At 44.5% G+C, this 12,761-nt stretch overlaps 1 protein-coding gene across 3 annotated transcripts in view; it reads left to right on the top strand.

The window, feature by feature from the left end:
- The window catches only part of NRCAM (neuronal cell adhesion molecule), a 278,867-nt gene extending 268,730 nt beyond the window's left edge, over nucleotides 1-10,137 (top strand). For all 3 annotated transcript variants that reach the window (XM_087861196.1, XM_087861194.1, XM_045793477.2), the window contains one exon: nucleotides 3,456-10,137. In XM_087861196.1, the coding sequence (XP_087717322.1) occupies nucleotides 3,456-3,693 (238 nt within the window). In that variant the 3' untranslated portion in view covers nucleotides 3,694-10,137. The remainder of the gene's footprint in view (nucleotides 1-3,455) is intronic.
- The last annotated feature ends 2,624 nt before the right edge of the window (nucleotides 10,138-12,761 follow it).

Below are 12,761 nucleotides of genomic sequence, written 5' to 3'. Positions count from 1 at the left end.
GATCACGCCCTGAGCCGAAGGCAGACGCTTTAACCGCTGTGCCACCCAGGCGCCCCTATTTAGCTCTTCTTTAATAACTGAATAAAACTTTCATTCTCCTCAGAGAGAACTTGACACGTTTATATTTATTTTGTTCTTACGTGCTTCATATTTGTATGATCTAGCTGGAATCATTTTTTGGAAATTTTCATTTTCCAATTATTTGCAATTATGGAAAGAAAATTGACTTTCTGCTAATATAGTATTTAACAACATTACCAAACTCTCTTTCTATTCTAATGTTTGCCTGTAGATGCTTTTGGGTGTTTTACATACATGTAACTGTATGGGTTACAAACAACGACATATGCCTTCTATTTCTTTTTGCACGTTGCTTAGTACTTTCAATGCAGTTTTGGTTAGAAGTGATGGGAACAGGCATCCCTACTGTGATTTCTGATGTGAAACAGAAATCTGTCAACATTCACCATCAAAGATGATGTTCACTGCAAGTTTCTTATGAATACCATAATCAGGTCAATCAAGATATTTTATGTTCCTAGAGTATTGAAGTTTTTGTTGTGAATGGGTGTTGAATTTTACCAAATACCTTCTTTTGAATCCACTAAAATAATTATAACACTTTTTTTTTCCTTCTGCTAAAATGGAAAAACATGAATTGATGTTTTAATGCTGAAACAAACTTGCATTCCCTAGAATAAACCCAACTTGGTCATGCTATGGTGTCCTTTTAGTAGATTGCTAAATTCCATGGGCTCATGATTTCCTTGGGATTTGCTCATCTAGGTTCCTGAATGAGATTCACCGGTAATTTCGCTTTCTCAAAGTGTTCTTGATGGTTTAGGTATTGGTGTTATACTAGATTCATAAAACGATCAAAGGAGTAGTTCCTCTGACATAGCGAACTTAGCATGTCCGCAACTGAACTCTTGACCTTCCACCCCAAACACGCTGCCCTCCATAGTAACGGTAATTCCATCCTTTCTGTTGCTCAAACAGAAAATCTTGGTGGTGTCTTTTTCTCTATTATTCCACATCCAACCCATCAGAAAATCCTTCCGGTGCTCCCCTCAAAATATGTCCATCATCTAACCACTTCGTGTGACCCCAGTGTTCCACTCTTGTCCAGGTCACAGTCAACTGACTCCTGTGTTTTTGCACTAATCCCCTGATCTAGCCCTGCCACCTCCTACTTTAACTCTGCTCTCTCTCTCCCCTTCAGTTCCAGCCACACAAGCTCCTCCCCGTTCCCAGAACGTGCCAGGCTTGCTGCCGCCTCAGGGCATTTGCATTGCCTGCTGCGCCTGCCAGAATGGCTCTCCTTCCAGGTATCCACCTGGCCAACTCAACTCTTTTAAGTCTTTGCTCAGATGTCATTTCTACTGAGGCCTTCCGCAGACGCCCTATTTCATTGTCGACTTCTACACCCTCCCCTGACACCGTCCATCCCCTTTACAGAGTTCCATGTTTTCCGTAGCACTAATCACCTTCTGACACACCAGGGAGCTAATGTTTTCATATGCCGGTTGTTTATTTTCTGCACCTTCCCCTGTTAGAAGTAGGCTTCATGGATTTGGGGTTTCAGTCTGTTTCACTTGCAGCTATATCCCCACTGACTAGAACAGTATCAGTGTAGGCACTCGATAAACATGTATTGGATATGTGACTGGTTGAATGCATGGATAGATGGCTGGATCAAAGTACTGCCACAGACTAGAATTTCCTGTGGTATGGTCCTTGGAACACTAGTCCTATAAAGTAAGAAGAATTAGTGGAATCCAGGTGACAAAAATCCGCTCATTATTGAACACTTCAGTGGAATGTAAGGCCTCACCAAATCAGGAGCAGTGCGTCGCAGGAAGTATTCAAGCAAAGCCTAGAGGTTAATGATTAAAGATGTGCACCTTATACTTGCAGTACGCTGGAGATTAGAGGCTCTGTCCCCCGAAGGGCCCCAAACACAGGTCACTCCAAGGTCCTGTGATCCCTCCCCGGTTGTCAGTTAGCAGTGCCAATCATCTTGCTTACTGGCCTGTGACAAGAACTTGGGTCTTGTTGCAGCTGGTAATTTCCAGTAGCAGATACCTGTGTTCTGTTGAGGAAGTATTATTTTTTTCAGTGTTGAGATTTTCTTCTTGGAGAAACACTGAAAACCCTCGTAGGAATTCTTGGCCAAAGAGCCAGAGTATTTGTGCATCTCGAAATGTGTGTATCTTGGCTAGAACAAAGTCACTGTCAGAGACACAGGGAACAGTAAAAGCCTGGCACAAATTGCCAGGTGAAATACGGCCGCTGACGCAACCTCTTTGACATTACGCCTTTCCACTTTTAACTACTATTGCTTGTGTTTCCTATTCTGCCTTGCATTTTTGTCCTTCGAAAGGAAACAGAATGCTCTCGTGGCCTTTTTTCTTTTTCTTTTTTAAACCGAATGTTTCCTTTTAAAGAATCAGTCAGTGTGCATTCCTCGTGACACGACCGTATGGGCGGGTGTCCTAAAACACACTCTCCTACTGCTGGATATTGTGCTAAGGGATTTCATAGATAAATAAAGGGGGGGAAATTGAGTTCTATAATGTTTTTAAAAATCTGCTTCTCAGTTCCCATCCGACACAGATAGACTACATACCACACTGGGAGAAGAGAGCACAGAGAAAATTTCCTCTGACTTTTTTTGAATCATTCACGCTCTTTAGAATATATTGACATGCCATTAATAGTACAAGGGTAGTGCTTTGAAATTCCACTGTGCCTCGTTCCCAATTAATCAGTCTTGACCCATTAACTAAAATTCTGACAGAAAAAAAAAATACTGTTTACTATCAGTATAAGGATTTTGCTTTTCTTCTTAGGCTGTTTTCATTTGTTTCTTCTGCATCCTTTTAATGGAATTTCTAGGTCTCTTGAAAGGTAAGGTGAAAGTTTACAAGTCTGGCCTGCACTCAATAACAAAATTATTTGAAAAGCAGGATTTTGCTTCCTCTTGCTCAGAAAACTCCTCATATTTCACACTTAACCAAAATCATTCTCCATTCATATCCAAGGAATCCGAGAATCTCACAGAGTTTAACGTACTAACTTCTCTACTTGCCATAAGCTTGTCCCTTCCTTTGAATTCAAAGTAGTGATGATATTCAGCTTTCCTCGCGTCTTCCTTTTTTAATACCTGTGACTATTTCTCACTTGCTTCCAACTCGGGGGTGAGAAGCAGTCATTGACATTGACATGCGCAGTGAGAAGCCATCCGCCTGCTGAAGACTTCATGATTAAACCATTCCGGCACCTGATTTTCATCCCAACCACATCCCAGCCATTGGAGTCCACCTGACGATTCGGTTTGGCTAGCGAGGCTCGCGACTCCACACGCTTTGTCGTAACCTGCTTGCATGACCTTTAGGGACACAACCTTTCACCTAAATGCCGATCCCGACGAAAACGTTGTCTCTTTCTTCCAGTGATGCCGAAGACCACAAGCCTTTGAAAAAAGGCAGTCGAACACCTTCAGACAGGACAGTGAAGAAAGAAGATAGTGATGACAGCCTAGTTGACTATGGAGAGGGGGTGAATGGCCAGTTCAATGAGGACGGCTCCTTTATTGGACAATACAGTGGTAAGAAAGAGAAAGAACCGGTGGAAGGAAACGAAAGCTCAGAAGCACCTTCTCCTGTCAATGCCATGAATTCCTTTGTTTAATCTGTAAACGCTCTGCCAATATCCCATTTCTCTAGAATGTTGATCTTAAGCACTTGTTTGTCTGCCTTCTCATACTGGGAACACACAGGCAGAAAGTATGTGTTCTGCTGTTGATATTATGAGAGCGGTGCAAACAAGAACATAACTCAGATGATTTGTTCATGTGAACTGCAGTGCAAAGTGCATCCTTTTTCATTCACAATAGGTATTCTTGTTCAGAACTGATAAAAATAATAATAATAATACAGCATCATCAACCGATCACGTTATTTGCTCTTCGGGAGACAGTTCAATACGATGCATGAAAAATGCTACACATAAAGGAATACCTGTGTACCTTATCGAAACATGGTGTGATACTTTGATTATACTCTCTTCGGCTGAACCCCCGAAACACGAATTCCGTTTTCATTGTCAAGAGTGTTACTGTAGTATTCTCTAGAACTCCAATGTCTTTGTGGACATTGTTTTGAAATTGGTGACTCTGTGTCTAGCTGTCGTTAGCCTTTTTGGGAGACTGTTAGCAACAGTATGTACAGGATATCCTTGCTATATGAGTTCATGACGACCGTCGCATTTGCTGATGCTTTGCTGAGACTCTGTGACCGGCCTCTGCCCCTTTTCCTCCGTAGCCTTCTTACTTCTCTGGGTATTACTGCAGCACAGTGTTCGACTTCTCACATCTTCTCTATGGTCAGTTGTTTTTAGGCATAAACAATGTGTATCGCAATGCATTTTGGCACGTACGCCAGACCGAAAGAATCGAAAACGAATCACTCCACTTCAGTTTCGAAAATGATTCCAGAAAGCACAGGGCAAGACACATGCAGTGCCTTCAGACAATAAGCATTCCACAACCCGCTGCCTTCCGCGGATGCAGAGTCCTAGCTCCCTGTCATGGTCCCAAAGTAACTTCTAGAAAGCAGAGTTCTTGGAAACGGCCATTGCTGAAAGGAAGGGAATGTGAAAATAAAATTAATCAGACAATTGATGTTAGGGCGCATTTCCCCGTATGTATAAAAAGAAAAAGCCTTAGCACCACCTGGAGAGCATGCTGATTTTGTGGGCTTTCTGGTTTCTATTCAAACAAGCCAATTGGGTCAGAAGGCGGTCGATTCGGTAGGGAATTTTTGTAAAAAAAAAAAAAAAAAAAAAAAAAGCTATTTCCAAACCAGAAGCAGACAACAGCATGGCAACAGGAATGCTTTTCTCCAGGCCTTTACCTAGGTGGCAGCTTTGGAAACTCTCTGGCAGCATTAAACAATGTGTATGCAAATTACTATGGACACATTTCCGACTCTCAGAAACCTGACGAGTGCTCACAAGGCGAACAGTCAAAGGGATTACATCTGCAGTTTCCAAAACAAACATACACATCCTACCGTATTCACCAACGCTATCTATCAAGTGGTTTACCTCCAAATATGAAATCCTCTAACAACCTATGGTTGAAGGAATGCTCAGTTTCATTTGCCAATAAATTGGTTTCTCATAACTTGCATCAAGTTTAATTTTAAGTAAAGCTTTTTATATGTAGATATTTTGTTGAATTTGTAAATACACTGAAAAAGTGTAGATGCTATGTGGTTAGAGGTGTTACGTGCGAATAAACACGCAACCACTGTTGACGTCGTACTATCTAAGAAGTTAGCTCATGACTACAGTGCATGGGATCGGAAAGCATTTCCTTAAATACCTTTTGGGTTTTTATTTTCCCTTTTTTGCTGTGAAACTGAAATAGTGAATTCTTCGACATATTGACAGTGAGTTTCTAGATAGAATCTTCAGAGCTTTGTCTGTGGGGCCCAGTAGGCATCTTCGCTCTCTGTAGGCAAAGCCCAGTTTGAAGCCATCCCAGGTAAAGATGGCCCTAACTATTTCCACGGCTCCATATTCCCTTTTCACAGACCAAACGTGCGAATGGAAATACAGAAAGACAAGACAGGCTTGCCTGGGCACCAGTGAGCACAAAGATAAAAGTGACTCTGAGTTTGCCCATGTTTGGGGTGGGGAGAGGACAATGAAAGTACAGTTTCTACTCTTCCGGAACGGTAGACGCTAGAGTAATCTGTGCATGAAGGGGTCACCTCTGTAATAGTGCAACAGATTTTGTATTAAAAATTAAATGTGGTTTTAAACGTCCCTCTCTCTTTTGTAATAAGTCATGTTCCTAGTGGAGTGTGAATGTCCAAAGTAACAGTGTATTGAAGAGTACAAGCAGATATGACTGGATTTCCATAAAAAAAAAATCACTATTAAACCGTCTTGATCTCTTTGTGATCTTGAACTTTTTCCAACATCTATTTCCTAATGTTTTCAAATAGTGCAGATTTTTATTTTTGCCTTTGAAAGGCTGTGACATGAAGAGAAAATTTCAGAGAACCAAACATGGTAGACTACGGAGCTGAAGTACTACGGGCATGCCAAGAAATTTTTAATGGAAAGCAGGTGGAGATACAGCCAGCCTTTTGAGAAGCGGTCGGAGAAATCAGGTGCTGCTTGCTTTGCTGAAGCCGGACCTCCACGGGCCTGGTTCCCGGGTGCCTGCTGTCGGCCTGTCCTCCACCCTCCTCAGCCCCGGGCAATGTGGATTCCTTCCCCGCTCTGCTCCGTGAGACAGTTTGGGCATTTGCAAGTATTACGGGTCTGTCACCCACCCCCTCCTCTCCAGCCCTGTCTTTCTCACTGTCTCAAACCACCCGATCACTCACAGCTGTGTGGCACGGAGGGGCAGGCACGTTGGAAGCCGGACCACAAAAACAGCGGTCCACTGGGGCCTTCCCGCTCGGACAGTTTATAAGGGCCCTGATTTACTTGTAGAGCCTGATTTTGGAAACGGCTTGCGGAGGCAAGGGAGAGAGATACAAAGAATTTTCACCCCAAGTAAGCCCACCTCTCCCTCTCACGGGATTTTTCTACAAACTACCACCAGAGGGCTCCCGTGCTTTATTCAGCGCGAAGGAAACTGCTGCAACATGAAGCCTCTGGAGAAAATGGTGCAAACCTCTTCTCATAATCAGACTGGCGTCTGGCGGTGCAGAGAACGATGGCCTGCTGCGGCCGGAGAAAATGGGATTTGCAACTTTCTCTGACCAGTTCACACCTTTCAGGGGGTTAGTATGAGTCACTGTGAGCTTCGTTCATCTTCTTCCTCTTACTAATTGCTGGGTGGCTGATCAGCAGGGGGAGGAAGAGGGGGAGTATGGCCCCGGCTCCCACAAGGCACCCCATCACTGCCACAGGCTGGTGAGGGTGAGGATGGGGGCAGGTCCTTAAAATGGTGTCCCCTCTTCTTCCAGAGGGTGTCATTTTGTCTGCCACCAGTGGTCTGATGTTTTGTGATTGGATAACACAGAAGATACAGTTTAAGGACAGTTTTTATTTCTCACTTAAAAAAAAAAAGGCAGACGAGGGAGAGAATCCAACCAGGGTATTTATGGTAAACAAACGAATAGTTCTCAGGTTGAGCCAGAAAGAGGCCAGGATTGACATTCCAATTCTGCCATCAGCCGTGACCGTGTAGAAATCACCCCCCCACACCAATCTCCCACCTCTCCAGGCCTCTGTTTCTCCAACTTTAAAATGACAGAGAGCAGATGATTTCTAGCATCCTTTTCTGTTTAAATCCTATGGTTCCAAATTAACCCCCAACCACCCCCCCAAAGTTTCTAGCACTCACTACAGGTATTTTGCAAAGTGGGGAGTATACAAGATGAGCAAAACCCAGATGTGGTTCCTGCTCTCACGGCACCTGGAGTCTGATGTGAGAAGACAGACACCAAGCAAATAACCACCCAAGTGGATGTGTAATTCCAAACCGAGATGAGCGCCATGAAAAGAAGATATAGGTTCCATGAAAGCAAGCAGTGGAGGGGGCTGACCGGTGTGGAGTAGAAGTGGGAGCTGGGTGGTGGGCAAGGGAAGGATCCAGAAGGAGAAGGCAGACATATGTCTGGACAACAAAGACCAGCATGCCTGGAACAAATGCAGGGCCCAAGCCAAGCTGGGTGCCAAGGACCACAGGTCAGGTTTTCATCTTTATTTAAGGAGCAGTGTTAAGTGTGGAGTAACTGAAGAGGGCCACCTCTATCTCCCTGCATAATCACATAATCTAAGCATCCCGCTCCCTGCCCACAACCTCTCCCCCAGCCCAGCGGCCCTCTACTTTCTCTCAATCCTTCAGCTTATTCTCCTTTTTCCATCCCTTGTCCAGCATGGATTTTAAGGTCCATTCTTTTTGAAACACCCTTGCTTTACCCCAAGGCCCTTTGCCCTTCTGTCTTTTCTAAATCCCAGTGGACGTATCATGTTACTCAGGATCAAGTCCACGGCCTGCTGTCTTCTGCCTGCCCCCAGGGACTGAGAGATAGAATAGAGGTCAGTGTCCTGGGAAACAGAAGGATCTTCCATGGTTGCACGCTCCACCCTGCCCAGCAGCCCTGCTTACTTTTCTCGGGTGAGCATACATTCTCACACTGAAAGGACCGTTTCAAATCCTTTCCACTCTCCCCACCCAGCCTCCCACATCACTCTCTGCAAGAGGACCTTACATCACAATTCACTAAGCAAAACAAAAGCAAACGCAGAGGTGGGAATTCCCTCATCTTCCCGCTGGCAAACCAAATGGCTGCCTCAGTGTGCTCCCCTCGTCTACCTCCTGTTGAAGCAGAGGAGCCATCCTTCCCTTCCTGCTTTCTGAGACCACTGGGCCTGGGAACCGCCCTGCTCCCTGCTGGATTCTCACCCCAAGGTTCCCCCCTCTCCTGCTCACCCAGACTGTCTAGTGTCACTTAAACACATTCCAAGTCTCTTCCATCGAGAACAAACAGACCTTTGAATGCTTGGATTCCCCATCCGTCCACCTTCAATTACCATTAACTCTCCTCCATGGTCAACAAGGCTGAAAAAGTTGAAGTAGCACCAGGAGGATAATCATCGCAGCTACTATTTGCCAGAGAGCACATTCTTTGTTCTTCTAGAGCCAAAAAACTTCCCCAGGCTCGCTCAGTTCATGCTACGGACAGCCTTTCTTCAGCTGTAACCATTCCACTATTATCTCAGTGAATGACTCAGGCTTTTTTTTTTTTTTTTTTTTTAAGATTTATTTATTTGAGAGAGAGAGAATCTCAAGCGGACTCCCCACTGGGCACAGAGCCTGACCCCGGCTTGATCCCACCACCGCGAGAGCATGACCTGAGCTGACACCAGGAGTCAGACGCTTCACCGTCTGAGCCATCCAGGCGCCCCTTTTCTTTTTTTTAATCAGGGGCTCAGCTGGCACGTTGGAATCACCTGGGAGCTTTAAAGCCCCACTGCTCGCCCCCTCTGCTCTGTTGTTCTTGTCTAAGTAGTAGCCTGACGGCAGTAGTGTGTAAAGCTCCTGATGATTCCAATGTGCAGCCCAGACAGAAACCAGCGTAAAGAAACGTGTCAGCACCCTCTTGTGTGTGCAGTCAAAGCATTTAGTAAACAGTATTTTGAATACATTTCTTCACAAAAGTTAACCTCAAATTCTCTTATATTCCTCTCATTGAAAACAGAGGCGCCTGGGTGGCTCAGTCGGTTGAGCGTCTGCCTTCGGCTCAGGTCATGATCTCAGGGTCCTGGGATCGAGCCCCATGTTGGGCTCCCTGCTCAGCGGGAATTCTGCTTCTCCCTCTCCCTCTGCCCCTCCCCCTGCTTGTGCTCAAGCGTGTGCTCTGTGTGTGTGTGTCAAATGAATAAATATAATCTTTTAAAAATAATAGTTAAGTTAAAATTTAAAAAATGTATCTAAGGAAAATGGACCCCACATTGCTGGTGGGAATATAAAATGGTACATTTTGGAAAACAGTTTAGCAGTTTCTTAAAATGTTAAATTTAAATTTACCGTATGACCCAGAAATTCCACTCGTAGGTATATACGCAAAAGAAATGAAAAACTATGTCCCCACGGAGACTTGTACATGAATGTGCACAGAAGAGTTAATCATAATGGCCAAGAAGTAACCCAAATGTCCATGAACTGAAGAATAAACAAAATATGGTCTATCCATACAATTAAACAGTATATCCATACAATTAAATGGAATACTATTGGGTAATTTTTTTAAGTGCTAATAATACATGCTACAACATAGAGGACCCTCGATAACGTTATGCCAAATTAAAGAAGCCAGACACAGAACTGCATATTGCATGGTCCCATTTCCTGGAAATGTCCAGAAAAGCAAACCCATGAAGACAGAAAGCAGATGAGTGGTTGTCTGACCCTGGACTGGGAGCAAGGATTAACTGTAGATTGTCAGGAAGGATCTGACTGGAGTGATGGAAATGTTCTAGAACTGCATTGTGTTGATGATTGTCCAATTTGGTAGATTTACTAAAACATCAAATTGTATACGCAAAACAAGTGACTTTGTGGTAGGTTAAGTTATGCCTCAATAAAGCTGTTGAGAGAAACCATCCTAGGCTTCTACGTATCTGAGAAGCTATAGGGCTGTGTATATATAATAAGGCTTATGATGAGTACAGCGCCACGTGACAGGCTGCTTCACCTCCCTGGCCTCCTGGTTCCCCAAGACCAGTGGTTCTCCAAGTGTTTTCCTTGGAACGGCAGCATCAGCACGCCTTGTCCAAAATGCAGATTCTTGGCCCACCCCAGATCGACCGAATCAGAAACTCCTGGGGTACAGACCAGCACCCGAGCTTCATTTAACAAGTGCTCTTAGCTTAGATCATTTAGCAGGACTCCGATGAACTGATGTGTGAGAAAGGCTGTGCTCAGTCTTCATGCCGGCCTCTCTCCTCTCCCACCTGTAGGCGAGGAAGTGATTCTCAGTTGAGATAAAGAGAAAAAAACAGGCTCTTTTCATTTATAGCAACAAAAAAAAGACCGTGAAATAACCCAAAATGTCTGTCCGTCAACAGGTAAATGAATAAACAAACTTCGGCGTACATACTGATATTCATACCAATGAAATACTAATCCACAATAAAAAGGAAAAAACTCCTGATAGAAGTGTCTCACTCCACTGAGTGAAAGAAGCCAAACAAAGAAAGTTTCATTTATAAGAAACACTGGAACAGGCAAAAACCAACCTATAATGACTGAAAGCCTTTCGGGGATTGCCTGGGGCTGGGGACACAGGGTGGGGATTTACTACCAAGGGGCTGAGGGAACTTTTAGGGATGATGAAAATGGTCTAGATTTTGATTGTGGTGGTGTTTACAGGGGTGTGTGCATTTGTCAGGACTCAAAACCGTATACTTAAAATGGATATGTTTTATTGTTATAAGTTATATCTCAATAAAATTGGTTTTAAACAGAAAAAATATAAAAGGCACTGGGCCTAAGTGAGTCCTTTCTTGGTTCTTTCTCTCTGGATAGTTTGCCCAAAGGGGAGTTGGGGGACATTTGGCTCTGCACCTGTCTGTTTGTGACAGAGGCAGGAGGTCAGGTCCCTGGCTTGCTTTCTGGAGAAGGGCCTGCTTGACACCATCTCTCTCCCACCCCGCTGGCTGTGGGGTTAATGGCTGCCTGTCAGACATCTGAGTATGTCTGTCAGCTCTAGAACACACCCAGACCTCCCTGGGGGGCATCCCCCAAGATCTGGGAGACAGTCCCTTCTAACTTCTGTCTCTGTGTGACAAACCAGCTTTGGGGCTTTTCAGAAACCCTAACTTGTTGGCGTCCCCACGTTGGTACTTGCTGCCATCCCTCCATCCCTCTTCTTATTTTCCTTTCTGGGGCTTTTCGTCGTCTTTACTCTCTCCTGGTGTCTCTCTCTGCTCTCCGGGGCTTAAACAGCATCCTATTTTCTAACTTCTCCATTCAAATGAAGTCTAATCGACATCTCAGAATTAACCATGAATTTAAATCCTGAGCTGTTTTATGCCCTATAACTTTCCCTCCCCCAGTGCACCACATCTGGTCAATGCTACCACACCCGGCTCCAAGCAGACCCCCTAGGAGCCATTGTTTTTCCTCCCTGATCCCAGTGAAACCAACAGCCAATTCTCTGTTTTTTTCCCCAAAAATATATGTTGAATACATCCATGTCTATTTATCTGCAGTCTCCCAACCATATTGCCTGACCCTAGTTAGAACATGATTAAAGACAAGTTAGATGACACAAACTTTATTTAACACCTCATGAAGTGGAAGTCTCCTTTCGGAGGACCGCAGAATGGGGTGACAGGCAAGAAGCTTTTATAGGATAAATAAAGAACAATGAAGAAACAAAGAGAAAAGGTCTAATTGGCCAGGCCACACCGTCAACCTTGCTGGGGGTGAGAAAGCCCAGAGTTGGCTTCGCTTTGGGGCCTGGCTGGATGGATATACTATTTTTTTGGTCAAGCGCAGCATTTACTGGGACATGGGAGTTATCTAGGTTCTGGTTTGCTGACTGACGTGGCCCCTGGGGCAGGAGGAGTGCCATCTGGGGTCTAAAAGATTATTTCAACACCTTCTTACCCTCCTGCAAGCCAAATTCCACACAATAGAGTAGGGCTGGCAAGCTTTGTCTTTAAAGGACCAGATAGCAGATAATTGAGGCTTTCCAGGCCCTATGATCTCTATTACAACTACTCTGCTCTGCAGCTGTAAAGGAAAGCCGCCACCGACTTCAGATCTAAGGTGTGTATGATCCTTAAATGGGTGTAGCTGTGTTCCAATAAAACTTTATTTACAATAACAGGTGTGTTTTGTGCTGAACTCTGCATATCCGTGGTGCTGCTATCAGCTAGAAATGCCTGGGGCAAGAGATCGATCCATTTCAGGGATTGAAATTAATCACCTGAGAATAATTTAAGGAGTGTGTCTTTAAGAAGAAGGTAATTGTCTGAAAGTCATAGAAGGAGCGTGTCTTTAAGATGCTCAGTGGGGCCAGCTGCCAGGGGGTGATAACCCGGATGGAAGTTCCAAATATAACGTTAGCGAGTCCACTGTTGAGGCTCCCGAGAGGTGAAATGGGTGCCCTGGTCAGTCAGTAATGCCTGGTGACCCACGGGAACAGGAATAAATTTCGGAAGGAAACCGATGACCTGTTTTGAAGAGGAGTTCCAGGTGGGGGACGCCAAGACGAGTC

This window comes from Ursus americanus, chromosome 3 (assembly GCF_024610735.1).
Source record: "Ursus americanus isolate L20-20 chromosome 3, mUrsAme1.1.p, whole genome shotgun sequence".
NCBI lineage: Eukaryota > Metazoa > Chordata > Mammalia > Carnivora > Ursidae > Ursus > Ursus americanus.
Note: the sequence above shows the minus strand (reverse complement) of the source record. Positions and strands in the feature narration are given on the sequence as shown.